Raw genomic sequence first — 13,424 nt, 5'->3', positions numbered from 1 at the left:
AAAATAAAAACAAAAAAACCCTCTTACATAGAAAAAGAAAGCCACCATTAGCAAAGTAAAAACACAAATTACAAACTAGGAAAATACAATATGTAAGTTGTATTACAATGGTTAATATTCCAATATATAGCTTCTAAAAATAAAGACACACAAAGAAATGCAAATGGCCTTTTAAGCATGTCAAAAGATGCTCAACCTTGCTCATAAATACGATGAAATAAAAATACGCCTGAAATACCATTTCTTGTTTAGCAGATGGGCACAAATCTCAAAATTTGGCCACAATCTGCTGATGAGGCTGTGGGAATGCAAGGAGTACACCCTCTGTGGAGGTGAATATCTAGCAAAGTTACATATGCATGATCCCTCTGACCCAGCCATCCCACCTATAGGATTCTAGCCCAAAGATTCTTCGGCAAAAAATGAAGAGAACGATTCCAACCCTACCAACAGGCAGCCTGAGCAGCCAGGGCTGGTCTGGGGGGCTTAGAGCCACATCACCCCCTGTGGAGTGGCCAGCTGTGTCCAGAAGATGGGCCCAGGAACAAGTGGTTTGCACACACATGATTTTGCATGAAATATCAAGGAGATTATAGAGAATTTGAAGCCCATCCAGGTATGAAAAACAACAACAACAAAAAAAACCTTTGCATTCAGAAGTCTTTCAGGTGGTCCAGTGGTTAAGAATCTTTCTTGCAATGCAGGGGATGCCGGTTCAATCCCTGGTTGGGGAACTAAGATCCCACATGCCAAGGGGCAACTAAGCCCACACGCCAGAACTATAGAAGCCCGAGCACCACAACTAAGACCCGATGCAGCCGAAAAAAACAAATAAAAATAAATAAATAAGTCTTTTAGAAAGTTTCTATATATTGAGCATGCCATCCTGGGAATTGTGCTAAGCACTTCATACATATTACCTCATTTAATCCTCACAACTCTCAGTAGAAGGAGTAAGCTGAGGCCCAGTTCCATGAAGAGCTCATCTGACTGACTCCAAGGCCACCAACTTAACCCCTGAGACTCTCTGAAGGTAGTAGAGGCTGGCAAAGATCAGGCGCAGGTCCCCTCTACAGGGGTGGCCTGGATGTTGTCACCACAGAGCCGCTAAGGATCCCTCCTTTGAACGGGAGCCTAGTACAGGGAACAGGGTACTGCCAGCACTGATCTGGTGGGAAACCACCCAACTCCACGACCTACTAGAACCTTTCCACCTGGGCCCAAGCCCATCATGAGACCCAGATCTAAAGGCACAAACAATTCTATGGAATAACAACTCATGACCAAGCTACAGCACAGCTTTTGAAAATTCAAAAATATTATACCTCTAGGCACAAAAAATAAAAGAATTCCCCTTCCCCCACCACCGCCAATAAAGACTCAGCAGCATTAACTTCCTGTAAATGGATACATCTTCTGGTTGAAATGAAAATGGAAAAGTACCTGTCATGTACAGTTACTGAAAGAGGTGAGTGTGGGAAGGAGCAAGGAGACAGGTGGAAGAGTGGCTCAGGAATGGTCTCTGGCAGGCTGTGGCCAACGGCAGTGGGTGCTAGGATCCCGAGATGTGGTTGCCATGGTACAGACAGCAGCTCCAGTTGTGTGATGTATGTGGCTGAGGGAGAAAGAGAAAGAGAAACTGGGTGATGGGGAAACAATAGCTAATGAGCTCTATGTGGTCCTGGGGGGTGGGCAGGCATAAGGGATGGACAGACTGGGGGACAGTCCCAGGAAAATATCAGGAAGCAGAGGTAGGTGTAGGGAGGAAGGGGGGCTGCTGACACCCTCTAAGGTGGTAAGAAGAACTGGGTTTGAAAAGAGAGCATCTAGAGAACGAGGGTCAGGGAGGCAGAGACACAGCCTGGCCTCCACCTCCCATGATTCCTCATACTCTTCCCTTGGGCCCAGGGCCCAGACATCACCTGTGACTCAGCTGATGAAATGCAACCTCATGGCTCATTAATTAGGAAGCCTGTAATTAGCCCGTCTCAGAAACCAGGATCCCCCAGAGAGAGCCCCTCTCACCTGCCTTCCTCTCCCCCCCACCCCAAGAATGAGATCAGGCTTGAGGGGATCTGGCCCCTGGGAATGAGGAGGGGAGGGGAGCATGAACACCGGGGGTAAATGAGATGCCGAGGCATGTGTTTATGCACCAGGCGGCCTTGGCAAATTGACCTTCTGTAATGAGATGGCGGAAATGATGGTAAGTGCCTCAGCCCCTGAAAGTTTCCTCAACTCAAGAAACCTGTGGGCAGGCTTGAGCGGCCTGGGTGGACCTGTTCAAGCTTGGTCTAAGGCCTGCAAAGCTGTGGCCCACATGTCTCAGTCATGGAGTGATCTGGAGCAAAAATACAGATTCAGCTGCCAAAACGCAGTTTCACATGATACGTGATGTCTGTCAGCAACTCTTCTTCAAATTCCCCCTTTATCCTCCCATCTACCTCCTGCAGTCCTTTTGTGCCCCTGCTCCCATACCTATTTTTCCAGTGCTCCCTGGAAACATCTATTCCAAACCTCAGTCTTCATCCTTTCCTCCTGACTTCATGACACTGGGATGATTTCAAATGATTGGTTGCCAATTATTCAGCACTCCTCCCACCCAAAGGGGCACTTTGTTCCTTCTCTTGACCCTGGACAGGCTTGTGGCTGCTTCGACCAATGGAGTGTGGCAGCAGTGACCCTATGAGATTTCTGAGGCTGCCAGTCTGCTTAGTTTGCTGGAACGCTCACTCTTGAAGCCTTGAGCCACCAAGCAAGAAGTCCAACTACCCCAAGGCCACCAGGCTGTGAGGAGCCACACAGAGAGGCCACAGGCAGGCAGGCACTCCAGTTGGCAGTCCCAGCTGGGCCCAGCCTCTGAGTCATCTCAGCCCAGGTGCCCAGGCATGTGCATGAAGAATTCTCCAGATGATTCCAGCCCCAAGCCATTCACTCTTTCCAGCAGGGACGCCACACATTGTGGGGCAGAGAAAAGGTGTCCTTGCTGTGCCCTGTTGGGGCTCCCGACCTTCAGAATCCATGAGCATAAAGAATGGTCGTTGTCTAGAGCACTGCATTGTGGGTGGTTTGTTACACAGCAGTAGTAACTGGAACAACCACAAAATCCTAGACAAATGCTGCAGAGGGGGCTGGGGAAGGAGGGGGAGAACCTGGGAGCTCAAAACCAGAATCCTCTTAGCAGAGAGGGGAGGGGAAAATCTAAAAATATTCCTATGCTAATATTTTGTACCTGACCGTGGGCAGCCAGCACAGACAGAGGATCCTAATGCTTCCAGGCTGGCCAGCACACTGACTTGGCCATTTACTAAAGAGCCAGTGAGGGGCCCGATGCAGGGTCCTGGGGACACAAAGATGAAAGAAACACTGTCTAGTGGGGCAGGGAGACGGGGAAACACATGATTAAGGGATGTCTAGGTACAGTACTACATCAACCTGCAAGGAGAGTCAAGTCTGCTAAGGTCAGGGATGGGGGCAAGAAAGATGGGACTCTGGTACTGATCTCAGTGGATTTTGTGGGGAGGCATCCGCTGACTCTTCATAATAGCGTCCTGATTTTCTTTTAAGGTACTACCCTTTCTCCATTGGCTACAGACTGAGGGAGCTTTAAGGAATGGACATATGACTCTCAAGAACATGAGGGGCAGGTAGGATTCTTCAGGAAGGGGCAGAAGGCAGTGAAATGGGTCTTCACACTCTGGTTTGGACCCTGGTGTCCTATGACAGGCGAGGAGGAAGCAGCTGAGTCGTTGGAGCCATGTGCCTACTGAGGGCAGGGCTCTGGCAGACTCAAGGACCATTAATGTCTAAGACCAGACCAGAAAAGCCCTTAGAGGGCCTTCTCTGGCTCTCCTCAGGGTGAGACCAGGGGACATGCCCACACAGAATCTGTGCACTGAGGGTTGTGGCCTGGAACTTGCTGCCTAACTTTCCCATGACTGTATCTATGGCTGGAAGAGTCCTCTTCCATGGGTCTGTGGCCCAGGTGGACTGCCCCTCAGCTGTGCAAATGTGCCTACGTGGCGGGAAGGGGAGGCAATTTGTGAGGTGCACAGGCAGAACCCGGAATGTCCACCAGTGTGCCTGTCCCTGGGATGTGGGACAGAACAAAGCTATAGGGAGAGACCAGCCCCCGAGGCTGCCAAGTTCTGCTGCAGACCTCCAAATCTGAACATGGACTTCAGGTCATCATGAACATATATTTTTCAAGGTAGGAGGACAGAACACGTTTCATTTTACATTTTGTTAGCTTGACTTACAACTTTTATATATTTAGTCATATTTTACCCCAGGTCCTAAAAAAGGTGGAGCTGATACTTAAAAAAAAAAAAAATTTATTATGGAAAATTCCACACACATACAAAAATACAGATTAGTATAATCAACTCTCATGTACCCATCACCCAGTTTCAACAACTCTCAATTCATGGCTAGTCTTATTTCTTCTTTACTTACCCTCACCCAATTCACCCCTCTCATGTTATTTTGAAGCAAGTTAGGGTGGCATCAGATTAACACATTTAGGACATGATTTGTAGGAGCTCCTGGAGTTCTGTCTTCCAAAACAACAGCAAATCACAACCTGGGATAGCCCATCAAAGCCTTGAAAGGTGCAGGGGTGGGGACCCCTCTCCCTCAGGGTGCTCTGGTGTTGGGGTCCTGCCCCTGCTCCTTGCTGGCTGTGGCACTTCAGGAAATTGCTTAACCCTTTTAAGCCTCAGTTTCCACAGCAATAAAATGGTGATAAACGTATCTTCTGACATTGTTACACAGCTTATAGTGTAGTGCTGGGAACACACTGTCAGCTTGCAGTAACTGTTAGCTGTTCCCCATCACCCCTGTTTAGGCATTTTCCCTGTTTAGTGTAGAAGATGGACAGATAAGTTTCTCCTCCCTGAGAAAGGAGAGGCTCGGAGGAGGGCACCCATTTTGTGACTGCCTCCCTTGCCATGAGGAGGGACACCCAGACATGAAGAAGGTGCCAGAGGCAGTAAGGAATTCCCAGGTGACTTCCCTGGACCCCAGGCCAAGCATAGGACCATCAACCTCCAACCCCGAATTCTAAATAAGTTATAAATGTCCTGGTGGTTTAGTCACTGTTAGTGGGTTTCCAGGCAATGGAGTGGTAAAGAACACAGACTCTGGGGACTGTGTTTCAATCCCAGGTCTGCTGTTTATTACCTGGGCCTCCTGGGGCAACTTCTCGGTCCCCCAGTTTCCTGTCTACAAATGGAGATAAAAATGACTTCCTCCTTCCTAGGGTTTTATGCGGATTCAAGGAGGAAAGGTTTGTAAAAGGCTGAGAACAGTACTGCCAGGTACCCAGGGCTATGGAAGTCTCTGTTGTTGTCCGGGGTTCAACAGGCCTGTTCTTCCTGTGTTATGTCCCGCCCCCCCGCCCCCACGCTTAGATCCTCTTCCTTCACACCTTTGCAGCACAAGTTCTTTATCCTGCCAGCTGCGCCCTCCCTGCCCCCTCTTCCCGGAGCTCCCCACTCAGCCTTCACTCTCCAAACTACAGGCACCGAAGGTATTCCGGAGAGGGGGACCTGCCCTGTGCCGTTGCCCCGCTGCCCACGCCCCGCGTGGCCACCCTGCGCGCTTTTCTCCGCCGGGAGCGCGGGGCTGGGGCCGGGCCGGGCTGGGCCAGGGTGTCAGATGGCGCAGCGAGATTCCTCCTGGGAGCCCCAGCCGGTGGGCCGTGCACCCCGGCAGCGCCGCCCGCTTTGTGCTCGACCCCGTCGGGTCCCCGAGGCCCACGAAGCTTCCTGACTGCGCTTCTGCTCCCCTCGGCCCGCGGCATTTCTGGCCAGTCCTCTGGCTGAAGCGTGAGAGAAGCGCATGTGGCCCTCCGCTGGCTCTTCCCAGCCGACCAAAGGGGGCCACCTCGATCGCCCCCTCTCATGGGCGGTCCCTGGTTGAGGAACTAAGATCCTGCAAGCCACAAAGACAACTACCCTGGTGTAGGCCTTGGAGCGGGAGCCCACAGTCCCCAGATGTGAATCCACCCACCTGGCTGCTGTACAGGCTTTTAATACAGAAAAAAGCCTGTCAAAAATATTTTTTCCTAGGTTATGTTGCTTTTTACTTAGGTTATTTTTGCAGGTAAGACTTTTTATGATGACCTCTCATTTCTGATTTCTTTTAAGCTTAATGTAACCCTCTTTAGAGATCTCATATTCACATTCAGCTCCCTCCCGTCTGATGAAGAAGGGAAAAAAGCTTTTTTATTTTTTCCTTACTGCTGGTGCAGACCCAAGGCAGTTTCATGCTAAGGCCCAGCATTTTTCTTATGTTTGTTGCCCTGCTCAACGCGCCCTCTTCAATTCATTCAGTCAGCAGTTCTTGGGCTCTCACAACGTTTGCTCACTTTCGTTCCTCTGCATAGTTCACAGAGCATTTGTGTGACCACACTGCTGAAGGTCCTTGAGTCAGACTAATAGGAAGCAGATGAGATGAGACGCTAGCAGACCTGTTTGAGAATGAGGCCACCCCCTTCGGAGGGTAGCAGAGATGTCATTATAGTACAAGCACTGGGTTGACCCTGAGAAAAAAGGAATAAGAAACAGGAGTGGGGGGCAGTTGTTACCTGTTCTCAGAAAAGAGGGTCTAAGGGTAAGGAAGTATTTAAAGAACATTCTGAGACTTGGAGTTTAATCTGGAGGCTTGCAACTCTTTGTTATGTAAAGATTTCTGAAAATTCTAATCCCTTATAGCACCTTCAGATCTGATTCCCTTAAGACCTCAGTGAGATAGGACATGGGGTCAGTACATCAAGCAACCTTGGGAACAGGTGTGACTCGCTCAAGGTCACACAGTAACTCCCTGGAGAGCTGAGGCTGGTACCCAGGGCTCCCCTCCCTCCCTTCCTCCTTTCCATAATTTATTGAAAACTCACTGTGTGGCAAGCACTGTACCAGGAGTGGGGTTACAGTACGGAACACAAAGGATGGAGTCCTTTCTGCCCTGAGGCTTTCATTCTAGAGGGGGTACAGTCATACATACAAAATAATAATAATAATAAACAAACAAATGAACTGCAAGTTGTAGTAGGTGCTATTAAACCCATCAACATAGACCCAACTTAAAAAATAACTGAGCTAAGTGTGAGGTATGCTCCACGTGGGTGCTCAGGGAAGGCTCCTCTTGGGAGATGACACTTTAAAGCAACAAGGTGAACCCCAGGGATAGGTGAGGGCAGGCAAGCCTTTTAGGACAAGGAGACAGCAGGCTCTGAAATTCCAAAGCAGGGATGGAAAGAAGCAGATAGTTTGATATAGATTTTAGAGGTAGGACTAACAAAGGGTGAGGCGAAGCAATGGATCAGGGTGAGTCCCAGGTTCTGGGAGGACCAGCTGGCTGGATGGTGGTATGATTGCAGGGCTGGAGAACCCTGGGAGAGAACAGGGGAGCAGCTAAGAATCAGGAGTTGACCATGCTAAGTTGGAAAGGCCTATTGAATATCCAAGGGGAGTTGTCACTGGACACTTGGGGGAGAGGCCCAGGATGGAGGTATGAATTTGAGAATCATTAGTTTGTAGAAAGTATATAAAATTATGGGGTTAGAAGCAGTCACCTAAGAAGAGAAGAGAAGGGACACAGGACTGAGTCCTGGGATACTCCAACATTTAGAAGTCAAGGTCAAAGAGGTAGAGCCAGAAAAGGAGACTGAGAAAGAACATCCAGTGTGGTGGATTTTTTTTTTTGGCAATTTATTTATTTATTTTTTGCAGTATGCGGGCCTCTCACTGTTGTGGCCTCTCCCACTGCGGAGCACAGTCTCCGGACGCACAGGCCCAGCAGCCACGGCTCACGTGCCCAGCCGCTACGCAGCATGTGGGATCCTCCTGGACCGGGGCACGAACCCGCGTCCCCTGCATCGGCAGGCGGACTCCCAACCACTGCGCCACCAGGGGAGCCCCAGTGTAGTGGATTTTAAAAGTATATATTTAAAAAGGACAAGTGCAGAATTCTCTAGCTATCAAGTGGTTAGAACTCGGCAATTTCACTGCTGGGACCCAGGTTCAATCCCTGGTTGAGGAACTAAGATCCTGCAAGCCACAAGACATGGCAAAAAAAAAAAAACAAGACAACTGCTCAACCATGTTGAATGCTACTAAGGGATAATGTAAAATGAGGACATGGACATGACCACCAAGTTTGGTAATACAGAGGTAGTTTATGACCTTGATAACAGGAGTTTCAGTGGACTGGTTTGGGCAGAAGCCTGAGTGGAGTGAGTTGAAGAGTAAATGTTGACTTCTGGATAAAAATGGCAGTTGGACAACAATGAAAAACAAAGGTGATCACTAACTCCAGGGAACACAAAAAGTTGTTCAGTGATGGAAAGCTCATCATAATATACCATATGGTTTAGCTTGGAGGTTTAGCTTGCAGTCTAATTCGTAATAGTGACCTAACCATTATGACATTATTATATCAAGAAAATGGTGTGGGAGGGTACTGTGAGGGGTGGTGGGGAAGGACTGGTAAAAGAGTTAATCCTCTCTTTCTAAGTGACACTGAATCAAGATCATGAGCTAAGTTGTAGAAGATGTAAGGGTGGCAAAGGTGTGAAAAAGTAGTTTTGGAAAGAGAACATATAAGGGAAGTGAAGAAGGGGTGGGGGTGTCCTCAGGGTCCATGTGACCTGTGAGGTGTTATAGTGGAAATGCAGCCAGTCAGCACAGTAACGGGACTTTTTCCAGCCAGTGTGGGCTCCAAGAAGGTGGTATTGGGAGAAGCAGGCCCTCTGGTATCTGTGTGGAGGTGGGATTTGGGATCTTCAAAGGGCCCTGGTATGGGAGGCAAGTCTTAGAATGGTGATTCAGGTAGACACGGCTAGTCAGGACACAGCTTGTACCAGAGCTTGAGCCCTTCATTTCCTGTAGCTCCTTCAGTTTTCAGTTGGTAACTCAGACCAAAAGTACAGAGAGGGCAAGGTGCTGGGCCAAGGCACAGCTGGCCTAAGCCAGGCCTCTGGCCGCCCCTCTCAGTCTGCCCCACAACGCAGAGTCTCAGGAGGGCAATGTCCAGACCAAGTTTATTTCTAGGCCATGAACAGAATGAAAAAGTTTATCCTGCATTAACTCAGTAAGCTACTCTCTCTGGAAGAACTCTCTTAAGGTCGTATTAAGAATAATGGCATTAATGATACTACAATACTATTAATTAACTTTACAATGGTGCAGGCACTTTTTCAAATCTCTCCTGCATTACATTATCTCAGTTCTCATGACAACCTGGTGATGTGGGTGCAAATATCTTCCCCACTTCACACTGGAGAGAAATGAGGCACAGAGAGGTCAAGTGATCTACCCGAGTCATGATGTTTTGAGGAACAGAGGCCAGATTTCAACAGGCTGCTGGGCTCCAGCATCCGCACAGCCCCCCACCTCTGGGACCTGGGACCCTGCACTGCACTTGGTTGACAGGAAGCAGCTGGAGCTTCCTGGCAGCACTCTGGAGAGGAGGCTGAGAGTCTGGGGGTTGGGTGAGCTGGGGGCTGTGCAGCGCCTGAGAGGTTCAGGGTGGCTAGCTTGGATTCAAGGACCAGAGGGCCACTCAGGCGGCCGAGAGAGGGAGACTTCCATCCCTTAAACCTACCAGCCTGGGGTCATAAACCAAAAGCTGCTTCTCAGGCTGGGCCCATCTGGCTGTGGCTCTGGCCCTCCCTGAGCCTCAAGGCCTGAGCTGCTACCTGCTCTGGTCCCCACATACTAGTGTCCTGGTCAGGGTAGGAATTGGGGCAAACTGGCTGTCAGTTTACCCCCCAACCTTTGAGCCTTACTGGGTCCGGATTTCCTCATTCCCCCATAGATGCTCCCCTCACCCCATGCTCCTGCCTGGAAGGAGAGTGATGGGGACATGCCAAGAAGCTATCCCCAAGGTCCCCAGTCCCTGAGTCTTTGGACCCTGGTGTGGGTGTGAGTGGGGGGGGTGGGAGCATCCCCAGCTCCCCCCGGGAACCTGCCTCACCCACCAAGTGGGAATGACCCCCTGACCCCATGTTGGTCTCTTGCCTCCATTACACGGGGCTGCAGGCAGCACTTTCTGTCCTAGTGCAGCCGGTACAAAGGCCTCTGTCTGCACCACCTCGAGTGTGTGCCGTTCTTGGTCACTTGTCCTCTCACAGGACTAATGCTCCTGATGGGGCCCTGCATACCGACTGTCCCCTGCTCATCACTCCTGGGCTGGGGCCTGACCTGCTCCTTACACAGCAGCCCCTCGGGTCACCCCGGCCCCCTCCTCTGGGGTCTGTGTTGGGGGACAGGGCCTGTTGACCCCCAGCCTCTTCTGGGCACCAGAAAGCTTGGAGACAGTCTCCAGGTGACCGCCCCCCCGACACGTCTGTCTCTCCCTGAGTCCAGAGAGTCACCATTAGAGTCACAGCAGCTCCTGTCACACCGCAGCCACACCGCTGCCAATGACAGCCCAGAGGCTGGCACCCCTCCCCCATCATCCCCTGCACAGGCCCACGTGCGTCCCCAGATGCCTGAATCACTGCTGACGACTGGGACCTGGCGGCCATGGGCTCCTGGGGAGCCACTGGGGAGGGGGGTGGTGGCCACGTCACCTCAGAGGGAACACCTGCAGACATAAATAGGCAGCCAGCGAAGGCAGCACAGCACAGTCCACAGAGCAGCACTGCAGACTGTGCCCACCTGTGCCAGGATGCCCGACGCCACACTGCCTGCCTGCTTCCTCGGCCTGCTGGCCTTCACCTCCGCTTGCTACTTCCAGAACTGCCCAAGGGGCGGCAAGAGGGCCATGTCCGACCTGGAGCTGAGACAGGTATGACCGTGGCCCATCTCAGGGTTACTGGGCCGGGGCAGAGGCCCAGGGATGGCATCACAGTGCAGGGGCTAGGAAGGGAAGTCGTGGGAGAGGCAGGCTTTAGGGGAAGTGCCCAACAGAAGAAGGGAGGCTTGGCATGGGCAAACAGAGGGGACCAGGCTGTCGGGCGGGCTAGGACGGGCCGTAAGACTTCCTGAACATTGTCTCCATCCAGAGAAGGGATGCAGGAAAGAGAGGTTTCCCCAGTAACTGGACTCTGTGCTGGATCAGGGAGAACTGGATGGCAAGACCTCCTCTGTGCCCATGGCGGCCTCTCCTCCAGGACTAGCTGGAGCTTCGGAGGCTCTGTCTTCTCCAGCACTTGAGGCCTTCCCTGTTCAACTCCTGGCCTCTCCTAGCCATGGGCCCCAGCCCCCCACCCCCCAGAAGCTGGCCATTGCCCTGAGCTTGCCTGAGTGGGAGGTGCCACCCAAGTATCCTGTAAGGAAGTTCTGCTGGGTACCTAGCCCAGTTCTTTCATGCTGCATGTCCAGTGATTCCCTCTTATTCCACCTTCAGCAGAGCTAAAGGAAATCCAATAACCATGCTCAATTCTGTCAAGGCCACAGGTGGCCAGTTTTGAGCTGCTGAACAAACTAGGGTGGGTAGGTGGACAGCCCCCACAAACAACCCCTCCCTCTGCTTGGCAGCTTTGGAAGCTGGAGTCACCTAGGTGCCTCATGCCCTCCTCTAGGGCTCATGTCCCTGCCACCCACAGGGTCAGTCCATAGGTGAGTGAGCAGAGGTCAGGGCCCAAGTGAGGCCCACTGGCTTGAGGGGCAGGGTAAGGCCAGAGAGGGAACAGGACATGTGAAGAAGGGCCTGAGTGTATTCTGGAGCGGGGCAGGGGCCCTCCCTGCACGGGGTGGGGTGGGTGTGGAGAGGGGGTGCATGCTAGAGATGGAACTGGAGCAACGCGGGCAGAGGAGGAAGGTCTGCATTAAGGGGAGGGTAGTGGGCAGCTGAGAGAGGGGTGCACACCAGGAGGCCCCAAAGGTGAGAAGGAAGGTCTCTCCCATGCAGCCCATGAGGGACCCCTCCCTCAACGAAGGGGGAGGATGCTGAGGGCTGTCACTGAGAGCTGTTCCTTAGTCACCTGAAAACCAAGGCAGCCGAGTAGCTTTTGAGTCCCCTCCTTCGACCGCTTCTGGGGGCCAAAGAGCGCCAGGGAGACCCCCGAACCTCCGGCGCTCCTCTGCCCTGTCCTCCCCCACCCGGCTCAGCCCCCCGCCCCGCAGGCTCTCCCTCCCGGGCCCGGGCCCCTCCCCGCCCCCGGCTCACCCCCGCCCTCCCGCCAGTGTCTCCCCTGCGGCCCCGGGGGCAAAGGCCGCTGCTTCGGGCCCAGCATCTGCTGCGGGGACGAGCTGGGCTGCCTCGTGGGCACGGCCGAGGCGCTGCGCTGCCAGGAGGAGAACTACCTGCCGTCGCCCTGCCAGTCGGGCCAGAAGCCGTGCGGGAGCGGGGGCCGCTGCGCCGCCGCCGGCATCTGCTGCAATGACGGTGAGCGGCCTGGGCGGCGGGGGAAGCGGGGTGGGGGCGCTGGGTCCTGGCCGGGGCGGGGGCCGGGCCAACCTGGGTCTGGTGGGGGCGGGGCCTGGGCAGCTTGCTGCGCCCCCGCGCCGCGCGCTCAGCCCATGCTGCCCGCAGAGAGCTGCGTGACGGAGCCCGAGTGCCGGGAGGGCGCCAGCTTCCCTCGACGCGCCCGGGCGAGCGACCTGAGCAACGCGACCCTGCTGGACGGGCCGAGCGGGGCCTTGCTGCTGCGGCTGGTGCAGCTGGCGGGGGCGCCGGAGCCCGCTGAGCCCGCCCAGCCCGGCGTCTACTGAGACGCCCCCACCCCACCCCCCGCCCTCGCAGCACGAAAAATAAACGGTCTTAAAGGCATTGGCTAGCGTGCGTCTCCGTCTCTGGGGGTGGAGAGGGGAGAGGACAGGAGGGTGGGGGACCAGTTCCCGGACCCTAAGTCGTGAGCAGATCCACCCCAGAAAAGGGACAGATCCTGTCGGGAAGCGATCTTGGGCCAGCACGATTCTAGATAGAACTACTGACAGGGCGACCTGCGGGCGGGGAGGGGAAGGGCCACTGTCCAGGCCGCGGAGAGGCTGGGTTGGGGATCTGGCAGAGGGATGGAAATAAAGGCAGAGATGGGGAAAGACATGGGTGGACAAGATAGCAAGAGACAGAGGGACAGCAGAACGATGGAGAGAGAGAGAGAAACATTGAGAGTCACGGAGAGAAGAGTGAGAGAGAGAGGCAAGGGGATGCACCAAGGGTGACCGCAGTTCTCGTCCCCGTTTACATCCTGGGAAGCTGAGGCACAAACAGCTTCAGGAATTCCCAGCCTATCTCATCCAAGGCTGTGCTTTATGTGCCCGTGTGGAGGGGACAACATCACCCCAGATGAGGCAGAGAGGGGGGCCAGGTACTGTCGGTCCAGGAGGAGACTAAGCATCCCCATTCGGGCCACTCAGCCAGCATGAGAGACAGAGCCCACGGAAACCCTAGGTACATACCCCTCCCCCAAAAAACAGCCACACCAACCACACACACAGCCAGACAAACAGACAAGAAAAAAATTGTTTGGGACATGC

The 13,424-nt window shown here is 53.2% G+C and overlaps 1 protein-coding gene across 1 annotated transcript; it reads left to right on the top strand.

The window, feature by feature from the left end:
* The first annotated feature begins 10,615 nt into the window (after positions 1–10,615).
* On the top strand, positions 10,616–12,659 carry AVP (arginine vasopressin). The gene is made up of 3 exons (XM_060123311.1): positions 10,616–10,791; positions 12,132–12,333; positions 12,481–12,659. The coding sequence occupies exons 1-3, from the start codon at positions 10,672–10,674 to the stop codon at positions 12,657–12,659; spliced, it is 501 nt and encodes a 166-aa protein (XP_059979294.1). The 5' UTR covers positions 10,616–10,671.
* Positions 12,660–13,424: the final 765 nt, after the last annotated feature.

This window comes from Lagenorhynchus albirostris, chromosome 15 (genome assembly GCF_949774975.1).
Source record: "Lagenorhynchus albirostris chromosome 15, mLagAlb1.1, whole genome shotgun sequence".
NCBI classification, from domain to species: domain Eukaryota; kingdom Metazoa; phylum Chordata; class Mammalia; order Artiodactyla; family Delphinidae; genus Lagenorhynchus; species Lagenorhynchus albirostris.
The sequence above is the reverse complement of the archived record's forward strand: the minus strand, read 5'-3'. Positions and strand labels throughout refer to the sequence as shown.

What these genes read in the sequence shown, in the direction of transcription:
- AVP (XM_060123311.1), top strand. Translation starts at nt 10,672, where the DNA reads ATGCCCGACGCCACACTGCCTGCCTGCTTCCTCGGCCTGCTGGCCTTC. An exon ending in CCGACCTGGAGCTGAGACAG is followed by an intron (nt 10,792 to 12,131) that starts GTATGACCGTGG and finishes CCCTCCCGCCAG; the next exon opens with TGTCTCCCCTGCGGCCCCGG. An exon ending in CGGCATCTGCTGCAATGACG is followed by an intron (nt 12,334 to 12,480) that starts GTGAGCGGCCTG and finishes TGCTGCCCGCAG; the next exon opens with AGAGCTGCGTGACGGAGCCC.